Raw genomic sequence first — 13,999 nt, 5'->3', positions numbered from 1 at the left:
TACCTGGACAAAATGCCACTCAAGATCATTGCAGCAGCCCTGAGAACTGTCTTCACAGTGACAGCCGCAGCATCACCGGCACCTAAAAGTGCTCCACTATCCCGCGACTTGGCACCTAGAACTCGCTCCGGCCGAAGAGTTAGGTTCCCGGACTACTTTCAGCCGCGACTACCTCGACTCCGTTGGGGCCTGGTGTGGCGAAACTATGGCATCCCTCCGCCACAGGAACCTAGAGGGCGGCAGCTGGACCTCGTCACACTAGACAACGCCGGTGAAATAGTGTAGACTGCCCGCCTTCTTTATGATTTCCATGGCAGCATTATTGAAACAGGATATAGTGAACAAATACATCGAGTACCTTTCTACATATTGTCATCTATGGACGGCATTGTAGGAAACGACAATGTAAAGTTCCGTACAGAATAAATAGGCAGTTCTATTCAAATGTTGTGTTTACTGTAGCTGGCAAGTCAGTAAGTGTAATGTTCCCCACAACATCATCTGTAAAGAACCTTATCTGTGATTTAAGTGTTTTACTCAAATCATTTATATACATAAGAACACATAAAGGTCCAAAAATACTGCCCTGTAAGACCCCACTGTTAATCATTACAGGGTCACATCATCCTTCATCTACTCTAATTCTCTGAGTTCTATTTTCTAGAAATGTACACACCCATTCAATCACTCTTTTGTCAATTTCAAAGGCCCCATTTTCGTCAGCAATCTCTCATGATTTACCCCTTCCAAAGCCTTGGATAGGTCAATAGTCCATTTGACCTTCTGAATGCAAAAGGTCTGCTATGGGTTTCTGGGATAACCTTTCCGAAACCCAAACTGTCTTCTATCAAGCCAATTAGCTAGTAATTTTGTAAAGGTGTCTAATGTAATCAGAAACAATGTTTTCTCAAAGTTTACATGTAACGCATGTCAAGCTGACTGGCCTCTAATTATCCACATTACGTTTATCATTCTCCTCCTTGTACACTGGGGCTACTATGACAACTCTCCGTTCATTTTGTATGGCTTCTTCATGCAAACAGTAATCAAGTAGGCTACATATTTCAGATAGGCAATATATCCCTTTAGTATATACCCATAATCTTATCAATCCCAGCTTTTTTCTCCTAGCTTTCAAGTTTAGTATCTTTTTGTAAATATCTCTATTATCACAGGTAAACTTCAGTACTTCGTCAGTATTAGAAACCTCCTCTGCGTTTACATTATCCTTATATCCAACTACCTTTATATGCTACTGGCTGAATACTTTTTTCTTCTGTAAGTCCTCTCATATGCACTCCCCTTCTTCATGTTCCCTCGAATGTCCACTCTGGAACCTGCTTATGCCTTAAAGTACATGTACATAAATTCTTCACTATAATTCATACACTGCCAATAGTTTGCTATCATTTTATTAGTTGAATTCAGTTTTCTAGTTTCTCTTAATGTCTTCTTATTTCCACAACTTTCCTACTTTATTTCCTTTTAATATCCTTAGTTCTCTGTTATAGTGGGTCTTTCTCATTAAAGCTGCATACCTATTTTCACACTTCTCTACAATGGTTTTAAACCCATCCCGTAAGCTGTTTATTTTTTATTTACTATTTCCCAATGATCATAATTATTTTTCTTTACAATTTCCCCCAGTTGGTGGTGATTATTATTTTAAGAGGAAGTACAACTAGGACACCATCCTCTACAATCTCCCCCATGCCTCTCTTATCAACCATACTAGCCTAATACTCCTATTTTTACAACATTTCTTTATATCACATTTGTTTTTAACTATGACAAAAACAACTTCATGAAATTTATAGCATACTAGCTGATGTACCCGTGCTTCGCTACGGGATTCTCAGAAAGACTGACTTTGTGGATTTCCTAACTAAAGTCAACATAGGTCATTACCAAAATGTCAGAAGAAATGTAGGGATTAAAAGTTATGTTATAATATAAAATGCTCGATCAAATGAAAAACAGCACATTTTCTTTAACGAACAGTACTACTTTGCCGATCTAACAGTCCAAAGTTCCAGAGTTGGGATGACCAGGCCACAGACAGCCGTGAACACTCCTCTCCCATTATTCCGTGAAATATGCACACTGCTCATTCCAATCAGTAACTCAGAGTAGAGATTGAATAGCTTGAATGCTATTATGAACCAGTGTGTTACGTACAGTAGTATCAGAAAATTTATGAAACAGAGGAATGGCATGCTAAAGAAGAAAGTTATCTGACTCTCCAGCTACTTTAATCTTCAGCTCTGACGATGCTATTCCTCGATTTCCCATTTTCACACCAGGCAAATGCCGAGGCTGTATTTTATTTAAGGCCAAGGACGCTTCCTTCACACTCCTAGCCCTTTCCTATCCCATCGTCACCGTAAGGCCTATCTGCGTCGGTGCGACGTAAAGCGAATTAAAAAACTCGGTACGCAGCAGTAATCCTATCGGAAATGAGTGGCAACAAAAGACACAAAGCACATCAGAACAACAATGGTCAATGTAATGGTATTGTGGATCAATTTTATGAGCTTTCTATATGGTAGGTCTTCACATTTAGTTTTCTTTCGACTCTGTGATATTAGGACATCTTATAAAATTATTATAGCGTAGACTGTAGTTCCTTACTCTCCGACTTTACATACCGATTTTCATTAAATTCTGCTTACCCATGTTTCGTGACTCGGCGGTGATATGGACTTAGTAACAAAAATCCAAATTCATGAATATCTCTGTGATCATAGTCGGTAACAATGTATAAGACATAAATGATCGGAAATTTAATACTATATAACTTTAGTTATGTAGTAGTTATTGATACGACCACTAATAACATAAATATTTGAGAATTTTTTTTTTTTGCTATTTGCTTTACGTCACACCGACACAGATAGGTCTTATGGCGACGATGGGACGGGAACGGCCTAGGAATGGGAAGGAAGCGGCCGTGTCCTTAAGTAAGGTACAGCCCCAGCATTTGCCTGGTGTGAAAATGGGAAACCACGGAAAACCATCTTCAGGGCTGCCGACAGTGGGATTCGAACCCACTATCTCCCAGATGCGAGCTCACAGCTGTGCGCCCCTAACCGCACGGCCAACTCGCCCGGTAATTAAATTTTAGGCCTTCCCTTAAACTACCATTTCCTTCAGGGGGAATAAAAATTATTTATGGCCTAGATAGCGACTAATTCCCCGACTTTGAATACCGATTTTTATTAAGATAGGACGACTAATAACGTAAATATTTGAGAATTAAATTTTCTGCCTTCCTCTAAACTACCATTTTTCTCAGTGTGAATACAGTTATTCATAGCGTAGATTGTAGCGACGTATTCCCCGACTTTGCATACCGATTTTCATTAAATCCCCCTTAGCCGTTTTCTCGTGATACGTGTACAGACAGACAGACAGACAGACAGACAGACAGACAGACAGACAGACAGACAGACAGACAGACAGACAGACAGACAGACAGACAGACAGACAGACAGACAGACAGACAGACAGATAGACAGACAGACAGACAGACAGACAGACAGACAGACAGACAGACAGACAGACAGACAGACAGACAGACAGACAGACAGACAGACAGACAGACAGACATTACGAAAAATTAAAAAGTTCATTTCCTTGTTACTGTGGACACGACTGATACAGAAATACCATCCTTTTTAAATTCTGAGCAATGTACAGACAAAACTCTTATTTTATATACTGTATATATAGATGTCACTTATGTTTCTGCATAGAGCTCGTCTGGCAACAGCACCGCGTCTAAAATATTTTTCACTAGTTGGTTCCGTTACTTTATGATTCAGTTGTCCTTACTAGAATAACTTATTTACCACATGTTGATCACGATTTCTGTTGTTCTCATTGCCTTCCCAGCCGGCATTTGGTAAATTGAGGCCACCCGCTAAAATAACATTCCTTCCTGTATCGTTCTCCACATAACTGATAAACTTATCAAATAATTCGGCATCGGCGTTAGGAGACAGGACGAAATATAGAGATTTGGACATCTCCGGCATGGCTAATTGTTGACTGAACTTGTCAATATAAACTAGCGAGGAAACATATTATTTTAAGAGCAGTTTATTGTTCGCCGTTTTTCCTTACGAGCAAGATACCCATGATTCGCTGCGGTTTTAAACTGAAAGTGATTATTCAAAGTTTTACATTTTGGAGAGTCCACTGTCAGCTGAGCCTGTCAAAATACACCTTCAGTTCGTACGTCAAACGGTTTTGGTGGAATGATTATTTATTTTCTGATCTAACACTCATTTGAACTCCATACGGAAGAATTGGAATGTTTTAAACCCTATCTTATTTAACATCTAGGACGTAAAACTGACCAGTCTGTGAAATTTTGATTTTATAATGGAGGAATGAATAATTTTTAAGGGGTGAATGTTTTTAATATGCATTAACATCTAGGATATAGAAGAACACCCTTCATAAAAAAATCAAGTTCGTGCCTGAAACGGTTTCGGAAGAATGAATATTGTGTTTTTGAGAGTCAACCACCACCTATACACCTCAAGGGAGAAATATTTGAAGTGTAAGATATTTTCCAATAGGACATAAATGAAGACCCTTCTCCTTAAATTACAAATATATACGTCAAACGGTTCGGGAGGGATGAATAATTTCGTTTACGGAGCTAACCTCATTTAACACTTCAGGGGTGGAACGTTTAAAAGTATTTCCTATTTCACTCCTAGGATTTAAAATAAATAATGCTATTTGGAATTTCGTCCTTGTACGTTAAATCATTTCGGAGGAAGTAATGGCTATATTGTATTTGTTTTCGGACCTTAACCCCCATTGAGCTCTCTGAGGGGTCAAATTTGTTTCAAACCTTCTGTTATTTAACACCTAGGATATCATTTGAAATTTTGACTTCCTAATTCAAACCGTTTCATATAAATGCATATTTTTGTCACCCCCCCCCCACACACAATACGTGTTTCTTTATTATTAAAGGAGATTCCAAACACTAATTTTCAAGTCTGTAACATCCTTCGTGTTTGAGATATAAGTACCCTCAAACAAAGAAATCAAATATGTTTTCAATTCATTTATCCCCTCGCCCCGGCCCTTGATTGGATTTTCCGAAAACAAAAGAATACGTGTTTATTTTTTAAAAAGAGATTCCAAATACAAATTTTCAAGTCTGTAACAATTCAGTTTTTGAGATATAAGTATCCTTATAAAAATAATTCAACCCCTTTTCAGTCCTCTGTACAACTCTCCTCTTAAGTGTTTATTCCGAAAACAAACAAAAAATGCGCGTTACTGTATTTTTAAAACAGATTAAAAATACCAGTTTTAACGTCTGTAATATGTTGAGTTTTTGAGATATACTGTAGATACGCTCATTTTAAAATTCACCTCCCTTTAACACTTTACTTTAAATAGATTTTCAGAAAACATATTATGCGTGTTCCTTTACTTTTACAGGAGATTCCAAATACCAATTTTCATGTCTGTAACGTGTTACGTTTTTGAGATATACTCATTAAAAATCCATCCCTTTATTATTCATGTTTACCCCACAACCCCTTAAGTAGATTTCCTTTATTTTTAAATGAGATTCCAAATACCAATTTTCATGATTTTTTTTTTTGCTAGTTGTTTTACGTCGCACCGACACAGATAGGTCTTACGGCGACGATGGGACAGGAAAAGGCTAGGAGTGGGAAGGAAGCGGCCGTGGCCTTTTCATGATTGTAACATCTTCAGTTTTCAGATGGGCATATCCTCATTAAAGGTATTCAACCCCTTTTCCACCTGTTACCTTCCCTCTTAACAGTATTTTCCAAAAACAAAAATACGTGTATCTTTGTTTTTAAAGGAGATTCCAAATACCAATTTTCACGTCTTTAATTTTTTTTGAGATATAGATATACTCATTTTAAAAATTCACCCTCCTTTTCAACCCCTTAGCGACGGAATATCTGAAAATCCTCCCTTAGTGAGCACCTACTGTACATTGTAATATAAATGTATCCCTAAAATTTAATTTCTTTATGTCCAGTAGTTTTGGTTCTGCGATGATGAATCAGTCAGCTAGTCAGTCAGTCAGTCAGGACATGCTATTTTATATATACCCCTCCCCCACGGCACTTAACACCCTTGAAAGGGCTCTGGCCTGCCCAGCGACCGCTGCTCAGCCCGAAGGCCTGCAGATTACGAGGGGCCGTGTGGTCAGCACGACGCATCCTCTCGGCCGTTATTCTGGGCTTTCAAGACCGGGACCGCCATCTCACCGTCAGATAGCTCCTCAATTCTAATCACGTAAACTGAGTGGACCTCGAACCAGCCCTCAGGTCGAGAGAAAATCCCTGACCTGGACGGGAATCGAACCCGGGGCCTCCGGGCGAGAGGCAGGCATGCTACCCCTACACCACGGGGCCGGCATTTTATATATACAGTATAGATTATTGTCACAGATTTAAATTTCAGGGTGACTAAAACTCGACTGTCAATGGATCATTGTTAACTTCATGAATCCGGTAAATACCGGTACACTGTTCGTAAGAGTTGGACTATTTCTCATTGTTGCAGGTATGCTGTATTTCTGTTTTCAGGCCTGCGTTCACTGAAAGCAGACGGGTTCACTATTCTCAAATTGACTGTACGCTGAGGAGAAATTATGATAATTGCTAACTTACATTTTTCTCTTGGACACTGGAAAGTTAAGTAAATCATGCACTAGAGAAAATATAGAAAAGTAGCGTAGAAGATTAGAAAAAGTGATTAAGGTCAGAATAGTTCTAAAAAAGGATAAAGATCACAAAAAGGGGAGAAAGGCACTGGAAAATTACCTCTATTCTCAATTTGAGGCAACATGTCACACAATTGTATCTTTCAAGGAGTTCTAATTTGCTCCTACGAAGGTAAGGTGCGCCCCTAAATATTCTAACCCTAGAATAACCCAATTCGTACAGATTTCTAATTTACAGATGGGCAGATTGAATATAATATATCATTACATACAAATCCTACCCCTAATGTTAAATTACTTTCAAGAAAATGGAAAATCCTGATGAAACGGTGGAAAAAATGCAACATCCAGAAATAGACCTTCATGGTACTAATGACAAATCCAGTTCAGTGACTTCCTTTTCGGTGATTTAGAAATGACCACCCTAACTAAGACCGTCGAGACAGAATATGGCAATTCAACAATCACGTTATTGGCACTGCCTAAAGAATTTTGAGAGATTTTTGTTTCGAGCTTACAGTGCGGTTATAGTCGAATCAATTGTCAACATCGTAACTTTAGCTCAACAAAGATGAGGTCGTTATTACACGCTATAAAAGGATCGTTTGCAGTTTTTTTAATTAGTCTAATTGCTGGATGTATAGGCTACATAATGACCGTAATGAACTAAGAATGGTTATGGTACTTCGCATTTTGATGGGTGAATCTCACTAATGATTGTCTCTCAATAGCGCAATTCAGGTTACGTCGTATGCTATCAGGTCGCCGTCCTCCTCCGTAGCGTAACGGTTAGCTGCCGTCCTTGGAGGCCCGGGTTCGATTGCCGGTACTGCCAGATATTTAAAAATGATAGGAAGGCACGTGCAGCTCACCTCCATTGGGGTGTGCCTAAGAAGAGCTGCACCACCTCGGGATGAGGACACGAGTCTAGGTCACCTGTTGTTAACCTCAAGGCAGACCCTCCAGTAAGATGGGTGGCGTCTGCCATTGGAAAGAAACTACATACCTTTCTTAGTGTAGGTAAATGTAGTGTGTATGGTGTGTGTGTGTACTTATTACAAACACTTACAGTTTTCTAGAACTGTAAGTTGTGAGTAGCTATGGTCATAGTTCACTTCATTTATGTGTGTTTTACGAAGGTTCATTTTTAGCGCACGTCAGTAGAATGGCATCGTCACTGGCTTCTCGTCAAGGCAGTTTCATTAATCCCGGTCAATATTCGTGGGATTTTTGAAATGCAAAGTTTCGTCCCTGTGGTTCGGATTCTACGACAAACTGGATGTCCTGTGGCTTCGATCACAATATCAACAGTCACGTAAAGCTTCAATTTTCTTTTCTTTTCCTTTGACTTTAGTATATTCTCTCTTTCTTTCTTTCTTAATCTGCTTACCCTCCAGGGTTGTTTTTTCCATCGGACTCAGCGAGGGATCCCACCTCTACCGCCTCAAGGGCAGTGTCCTGGAGCGTGAGACATTGGGTCGGGGGATACAACTGGGGAGTATGATCAGTACCTTGTCCAGGCGGCCTCACCTGCTATGTTGAACAGGGGCCTTAGTGGGGGATGGGAAGATTGGAAGGGATAGACAAGGAAGAGAGAAGGAAGCGGCCGTGGCCTTAAGTTAGGTACCATCCCGGCATTTGCCTGGAGGAGAGGTGGGAAAGCACGGAAACCCATTTCTAGGATGACTGAGGTGGAAATCGAACCCACCTCTACTCAGTTGACCTCCCGAGGCTGATTGAACCCCGTTCCAGCCCTCGTACCACTTTTCAAATTTCGTGACAGAGCCGGGAATCAAACCTGGGCCTCCGGGGGTGGCACACTAACCACTACACCACAGAGGCGGACTTTAGTATATTCTTAGATTAAAATACTACATTCTTCCCTCTTTCCTTTCTTTTCTTATGTATTGTTTCTTTCTTTTTCTTAAACTTATTCGTGAAGAAACTCATCGCCAGAGATCATTGATTACGGTTGATTAAGCTGTGCATGGTGATGTCGCCGACGTTGCAAGGGGAAGCGTACATCCTGACAGGCTCCGTCGAGGAAACAGGGAACCTTTCACCGATCACTTTTCTGGCTATCAACGTGTATGGCCCAGATATCATTGCTTGCTGATGATGATGCTTGTTGTTTAAAGGGGCCTAACATCGAAGGTCATCGGCCCCACCCAGATATCATTGAACGGACATACTGTGGATATGAGGGCTAAAGTGTTACCCTTGGCTTTCCTCATAGAGCCTGAAAGGTCTGTTATATATATATATCAGTATTCCAAGCCCACTGAAATATACTCGGTTAGAGGCGCGCGGCTGTGAGCTTGCACCTGGGAGATAGTGGGTTCGAATCCGACTGTCGGCAGCCCTGAAGATGGTTTTCCGTGGTTTCCCATTTTCACACCAGGCAAATGCTGGGGCTGTACCATAATTAAGGCCACGGCCGCTTCCTTCCAACTCCTAGGCCTTTCCTATCCCATCATCGCCATAAGACTTCTCTGTGTCGGTGCGACGTAAAGCCACTAGCAAAAAAAAGAAATATACTCACCAACTGACCCTGTGAATGGCATCCTCACACCATTCGTCACAGGGAATGATTGCAGAAGGAATGGTCTTACTAGCATTACTTAGTCCCTTGTCGTTTTCAAATTGCTGAAGCCAAAAATGAAGCCCGAGGCAGATCAGTGAAAATAAAAACTTCTAGTCGAGAGCAGACGACACATTGACAGTGTAATGCTATATCTCAGTGTGATACGACAACAAACAGTTATCCAGAAGTTGGTGACATTGTGGTACACAACTGGTTGCCCCGTTTCACATGTAATGTCACGAAGAATAACAATAGATACAGCGCCTGATGTTACTGAAGATATTCGCACGCACACTGAACGCAGTCCCTCAAAAATAAACGAGGAATTTGGCGCAGCAGGTCGATGTTAGCAGACGAAACATGTTGACGCTACTGAAACTACCGCACATGGAGCCATATCGTGTGACGGTTGTGTAGCAATTAAAAAGATCCCAATGATGGTAAACAAAATTAACTCATTTGCTCCATCCCACGCAATGGTCGCGTACTGTATCCCTTGCTTTGGTAGTGGCAGTACTAACAGGCTTCCATGAGTGACAAGTGAAGAGTGGTGAGCGGCTTATACGTGTGCCATTCTGAACGTCCATTGATATGCACACGATATTTGAGTGTATTATTTCGTTCTTTATGGATACTTCAGCACCAAAAATACCCTCAATTTATTTATAGGAGAATTAAATCTGTTCCACAGTCAGCAATGAGGTTACTGAACTATGACTTGAGTAAGTTGAAGAAGGAAGCCACCACTTCTTTTCTGGATAAATTTACACGGGAGAGGTCGCGCGAAGGCAAATTGCTCACGCTTAATATTTTAATGAGCTGCTATTTTCCTTTGGCGGTGAATGCTCTGATAAAAATATAAATATGTACCCTGTTTAACTGCCCTTTCAATTAGTACTAACATAATTACCCAGTAACAATATTTTCTCAATGTAAAAATTAATGAATATTTTCGAAAAATCTGGTAAAGTTACGAGAGTTTTTAAAGAGTGCGGGAGGTCGCGTGTTAACAAATTGCCTCGTTTCCATTTGTACATTTCAATGAATGATTTGGTCACAATTCAAGATAAAACTACAGCACCACACTTCACTGAAAGCCACCATAAACCTCATGAACTTTACTTAAGAGACCTTCTTGGAAATGCAGTCATGTAAGAATGCACTACGCGAGGGGTCGCACGAAGGCAATTTGCTGTGGCAGATGCGAGAGTGAAAGAAACCTTAAGCTACTCCGGAACGCAACAGGCAATACAGTGACGATAATCAACGTCAGGCGGGAGAGAGGAGAGGGATGAAACGAGAGCCCTAAGCCCTACAGCTGCTAGCAACGAAATTATTAACAAATATTTAAAAAGTGCGGCAAACTGCCACGGGTGCGACCTCTTCCGTGTTAATACCTATCCCCAAGAAAGCTCACAGATTTTTGGTTAGTCAGTCATTTTATTATGGAATGACTTTTGAAGAGTAACCTGTATACGGTTTGTAATCCCATTACTTTATTCCTTAGAATAACAATCACCATTGCTCTATTCGTAGCGATCCCGACTGACTGACCCGGGGGCCCCGGATACGATTTCCGGCAAAGTCAAGAACTTGTACACGGATCTGAGGCCTAGTTTGAGGTCCACTCGGCCTACACGTGAACAATTGTGGAGCTATCTGACTGTGAAATAGCGTCCAAGGTTTAGAATGCCAATAATTATGGTCGAGAGGCTGACCACGCAAATCTTCGGGTTGAGCAGAGTTCACTTTGTAGGCCGGGGCTCATCAGAGCTGAATCTCCATGATTTTATTTATCATTACTTTTGCACTGTCTCTTTCTTGCCTTTCTTGGTCGTAATTTGTTTCCACGGTCTAAGCTCCTCATTCTCGGAACATTATAGAACTAATTTTCCAGTGTTTCTATTTCCTTTATTTTTACCATCCACGTAACCAGTGGCTGACATCCACGACCCTGAGTTCTTTAAAGTAACAGTTATCACCTCAGCTGTATTCATACGTAGTTGTGTCATTTTCCAGGTGAGATGGCGAGCTCTCTTAACTACAGCAAATGGGTTGAAAATCCTGGTCCTGGCAACTGCGGAGTAATAGATCGCCGAGGAGTACTAGGGGCCGAAGATTGTAACACGGAGCTACCCTTCTTCTGCGAGTACGAGAAAGGTCGTGAACCGAAGACCACCGGACATGAACTGAAGGGCACGTTCAACGGGGGACACAAACAGCTCCATAAGGTGGCTAAGGGCGCTACCAAGGCTGTTCACAACATGTTCCGCGGATAGCTGAGATGCTGTAATCATATCTGAAGTATTTATTAAGGAAAGTAGCGCGTACATAAAATGAGCTGAAGCACGATTAATACTATCATGCATTTGAAAGTTGCCTTCCTCAGTTCAAGCACAGCCGATTTGATGTGTCGCTGTTGCTCCTTTACTGACCTTAACAAATGGTTCCCCATTCTGTAATCACACTAATTTCCTAGCTGGACACATGGCGCTGGCCGCCAATGATTGCGCGGTAGAAATAATCCTCTTTCGAAAAGGTACTGATTTTGACTGCTGATTTATCTTAATTTGGAAGTATGGAGATTGTTGCGTAGGTTAATATTCTGAAAATTGTACATCCTTAAGGCTAGTTTTATTGATATTCGCAACAATAATATCGTGTGTAATTGTTAAGAGATGGAGCAGTCAGATTTACATTTCTTAACTGTGAGTAATAGTAGCAATCTCTTTAATGATCTATAGTATTTAGACACATAGTATAACTTACCAGTTGTCTTCTGATATTAGGAAAGTAATAATATTGAGATTAAGCGTCATTGTTCAATTAGAGATGTAAAATTCTTCAAGTGCTACAGTTGGCAAGTGGGCGTAGTCAAAAAGTAAAATTCTTATTTTTGAACTCAAATATTCAAAGAATCTGCTGGATAAAGGGGCATGTGGGTAACAGAAATATGTCAACTCAAACATGTTTAAACTTAAATTTTAATATACTGTTGTAGATTACAGTTTATTCATATTTTGCACCAGAGTTTTACGTAAACATTCACTGAGGGAAAGGTATTTTGAGTAGACACTTATTGGTGTTCATTACAAAGTAACGCTGAGTTTCATATACTAGCCGTTCTGTCATAAGAGTAATGATTGCTACATGTGTGTGTTTAAATACTTAACTTCAGGTTATCTTGGATAAAATTGTGTTATGTGCCTTTAATGTGCAAAATTTGATTCAGTCTACGTTTATGGGACACCAAAACCTGCTCTAAAATTCCATGTAGGAAGTATCTTTTCGATGTCATGAAGTTTAATTTGTATCATTGTCAGTTCTTACTTCTTATATTGTGAAGTGCTGTTCAGTCGTGTTACTTTCACTCAGTATCTGAGGTATCAGTCTGAGTGGATGTATAGCTGATCCCTATGTCAATTTTAGTTTCAACATTTTCCTTACCTGCATTATTTGGATATAAACAGCTTGCATCGAGATTTTGGTACTAGTCACCATATAACTGGGATAGTTAGGGAACAGTGATGATACAGAACCTTTTTTCCTTAGTTTCCTAATTGTGCTTACAAATGAGTAATCATATTATTTGAAATGAAGGCTGAAGACAACAGAAGAAGGAGATTTACTGTTGGGACAAAGTTATAGCGAAAAATCACTTTGAGCTACTCTTTAGATTTGTGCCGGTCTACAGGAAATTCACGAAATCATAGTGTCACTTTGCTCCCTTTTTCTGTAGTAAGTACAAATAGACACACACCAATATGACATGTCCGAATATTATCTTGTAAGCACAACTCAATAAAACTAAATCACTACACTGCACAGCAAAAAGCGCATAAAGGAGAAGTATTGCTTTGGACGAAGTTATCGCGAGGAATCGTTTTCATTCATTAGATTTGTCCTTGTCTGCAGAAAGTTCGTGGAATGATAATCTACCTTTGACTTTTTTCCTGTTCGAAGTACAAAACGGCACACAACAATGTCATATGTTCGAGGATTTATGAACACTGTTAAAAACATACATCACTACACTTAGGTACAATAAAAAGAATCGAATTAGCGCATAACGATCAACTCTCAACAAGAATCATCTTATTATGGACCCATTAGTAACACTAGCAACAGAAAAACAATACATATGACACTGGAACTACGATAATTACGGTACACAGCTTCCTGTCAGTATCGTTGGCGGTCAGCGTCCCTGAGGCATAACGGAGAAACGTCCCAATTTTAGCTTTACGCTAGGCTTCAGATGCGATTGTCAAGGCCGAAGAAAAGAGCGCGGCGCAGATATAGTTAAGATATAAGCAGCACCAATTCCAAAAATCGTTCTACAGATGAGTTGTGTGTAGTGTCCAAACACCGCCCCGATATTTAGTTTCAGATACCATGGTGCTGGTAGTATGAACATAGCACCCACAGGTCTACAGTATATTCAATAAATGGTTAACTTGTCGAAATACTTTCCAGCTTTCAAGGATATTAGAAACTCTGGCACGATGAAATTGTATGGCACGATATTCATGTCAGTATACCACTGTAGATAAATATATACCTACCTAACTTAAGAGTGGTTATTACCTGGTCTGCTTCTTTATCTATAGCCTTAGTTTTAACAAGGGTGCGAAAGTCAGTAACTGTCGATTATTACTAGTGATGGTTCACGTTCACTG

At 40.1% G+C, this 13,999-nt stretch overlaps 1 protein-coding gene across 1 annotated transcript in view; it reads left to right on the top strand.

The window, feature by feature from the left end:
- LOC136858405 (lymphocyte antigen 75) overlaps window positions 1–12,686 on the top strand; it is a 63,254-nt gene extending 50,568 nt beyond the window's left edge. The window contains exon 4 of the mRNA XM_068225557.1: window positions 11,340–12,686. Within this exon, the coding sequence (XP_068081658.1) occupies window positions 11,340–11,599 (260 nt within the window). The 3' untranslated portion in view covers window positions 11,600–12,686. The remainder of the gene's footprint in view (window positions 1–11,339) is intronic.
- The last annotated feature ends 1,313 nt before the right edge of the window (window positions 12,687–13,999 follow it).

The sequence above is a fragment of the Anabrus simplex genome, chromosome 1 (genome assembly GCF_040414725.1).
Source record: "Anabrus simplex isolate iqAnaSimp1 chromosome 1, ASM4041472v1, whole genome shotgun sequence".
Classification (NCBI taxonomy): Eukaryota; Metazoa; Arthropoda; class Insecta; order Orthoptera; family Tettigoniidae; genus Anabrus; species Anabrus simplex.
Note: the sequence above shows the minus strand (reverse complement) of the source record. Positions and strands in the feature narration are given on the sequence as shown.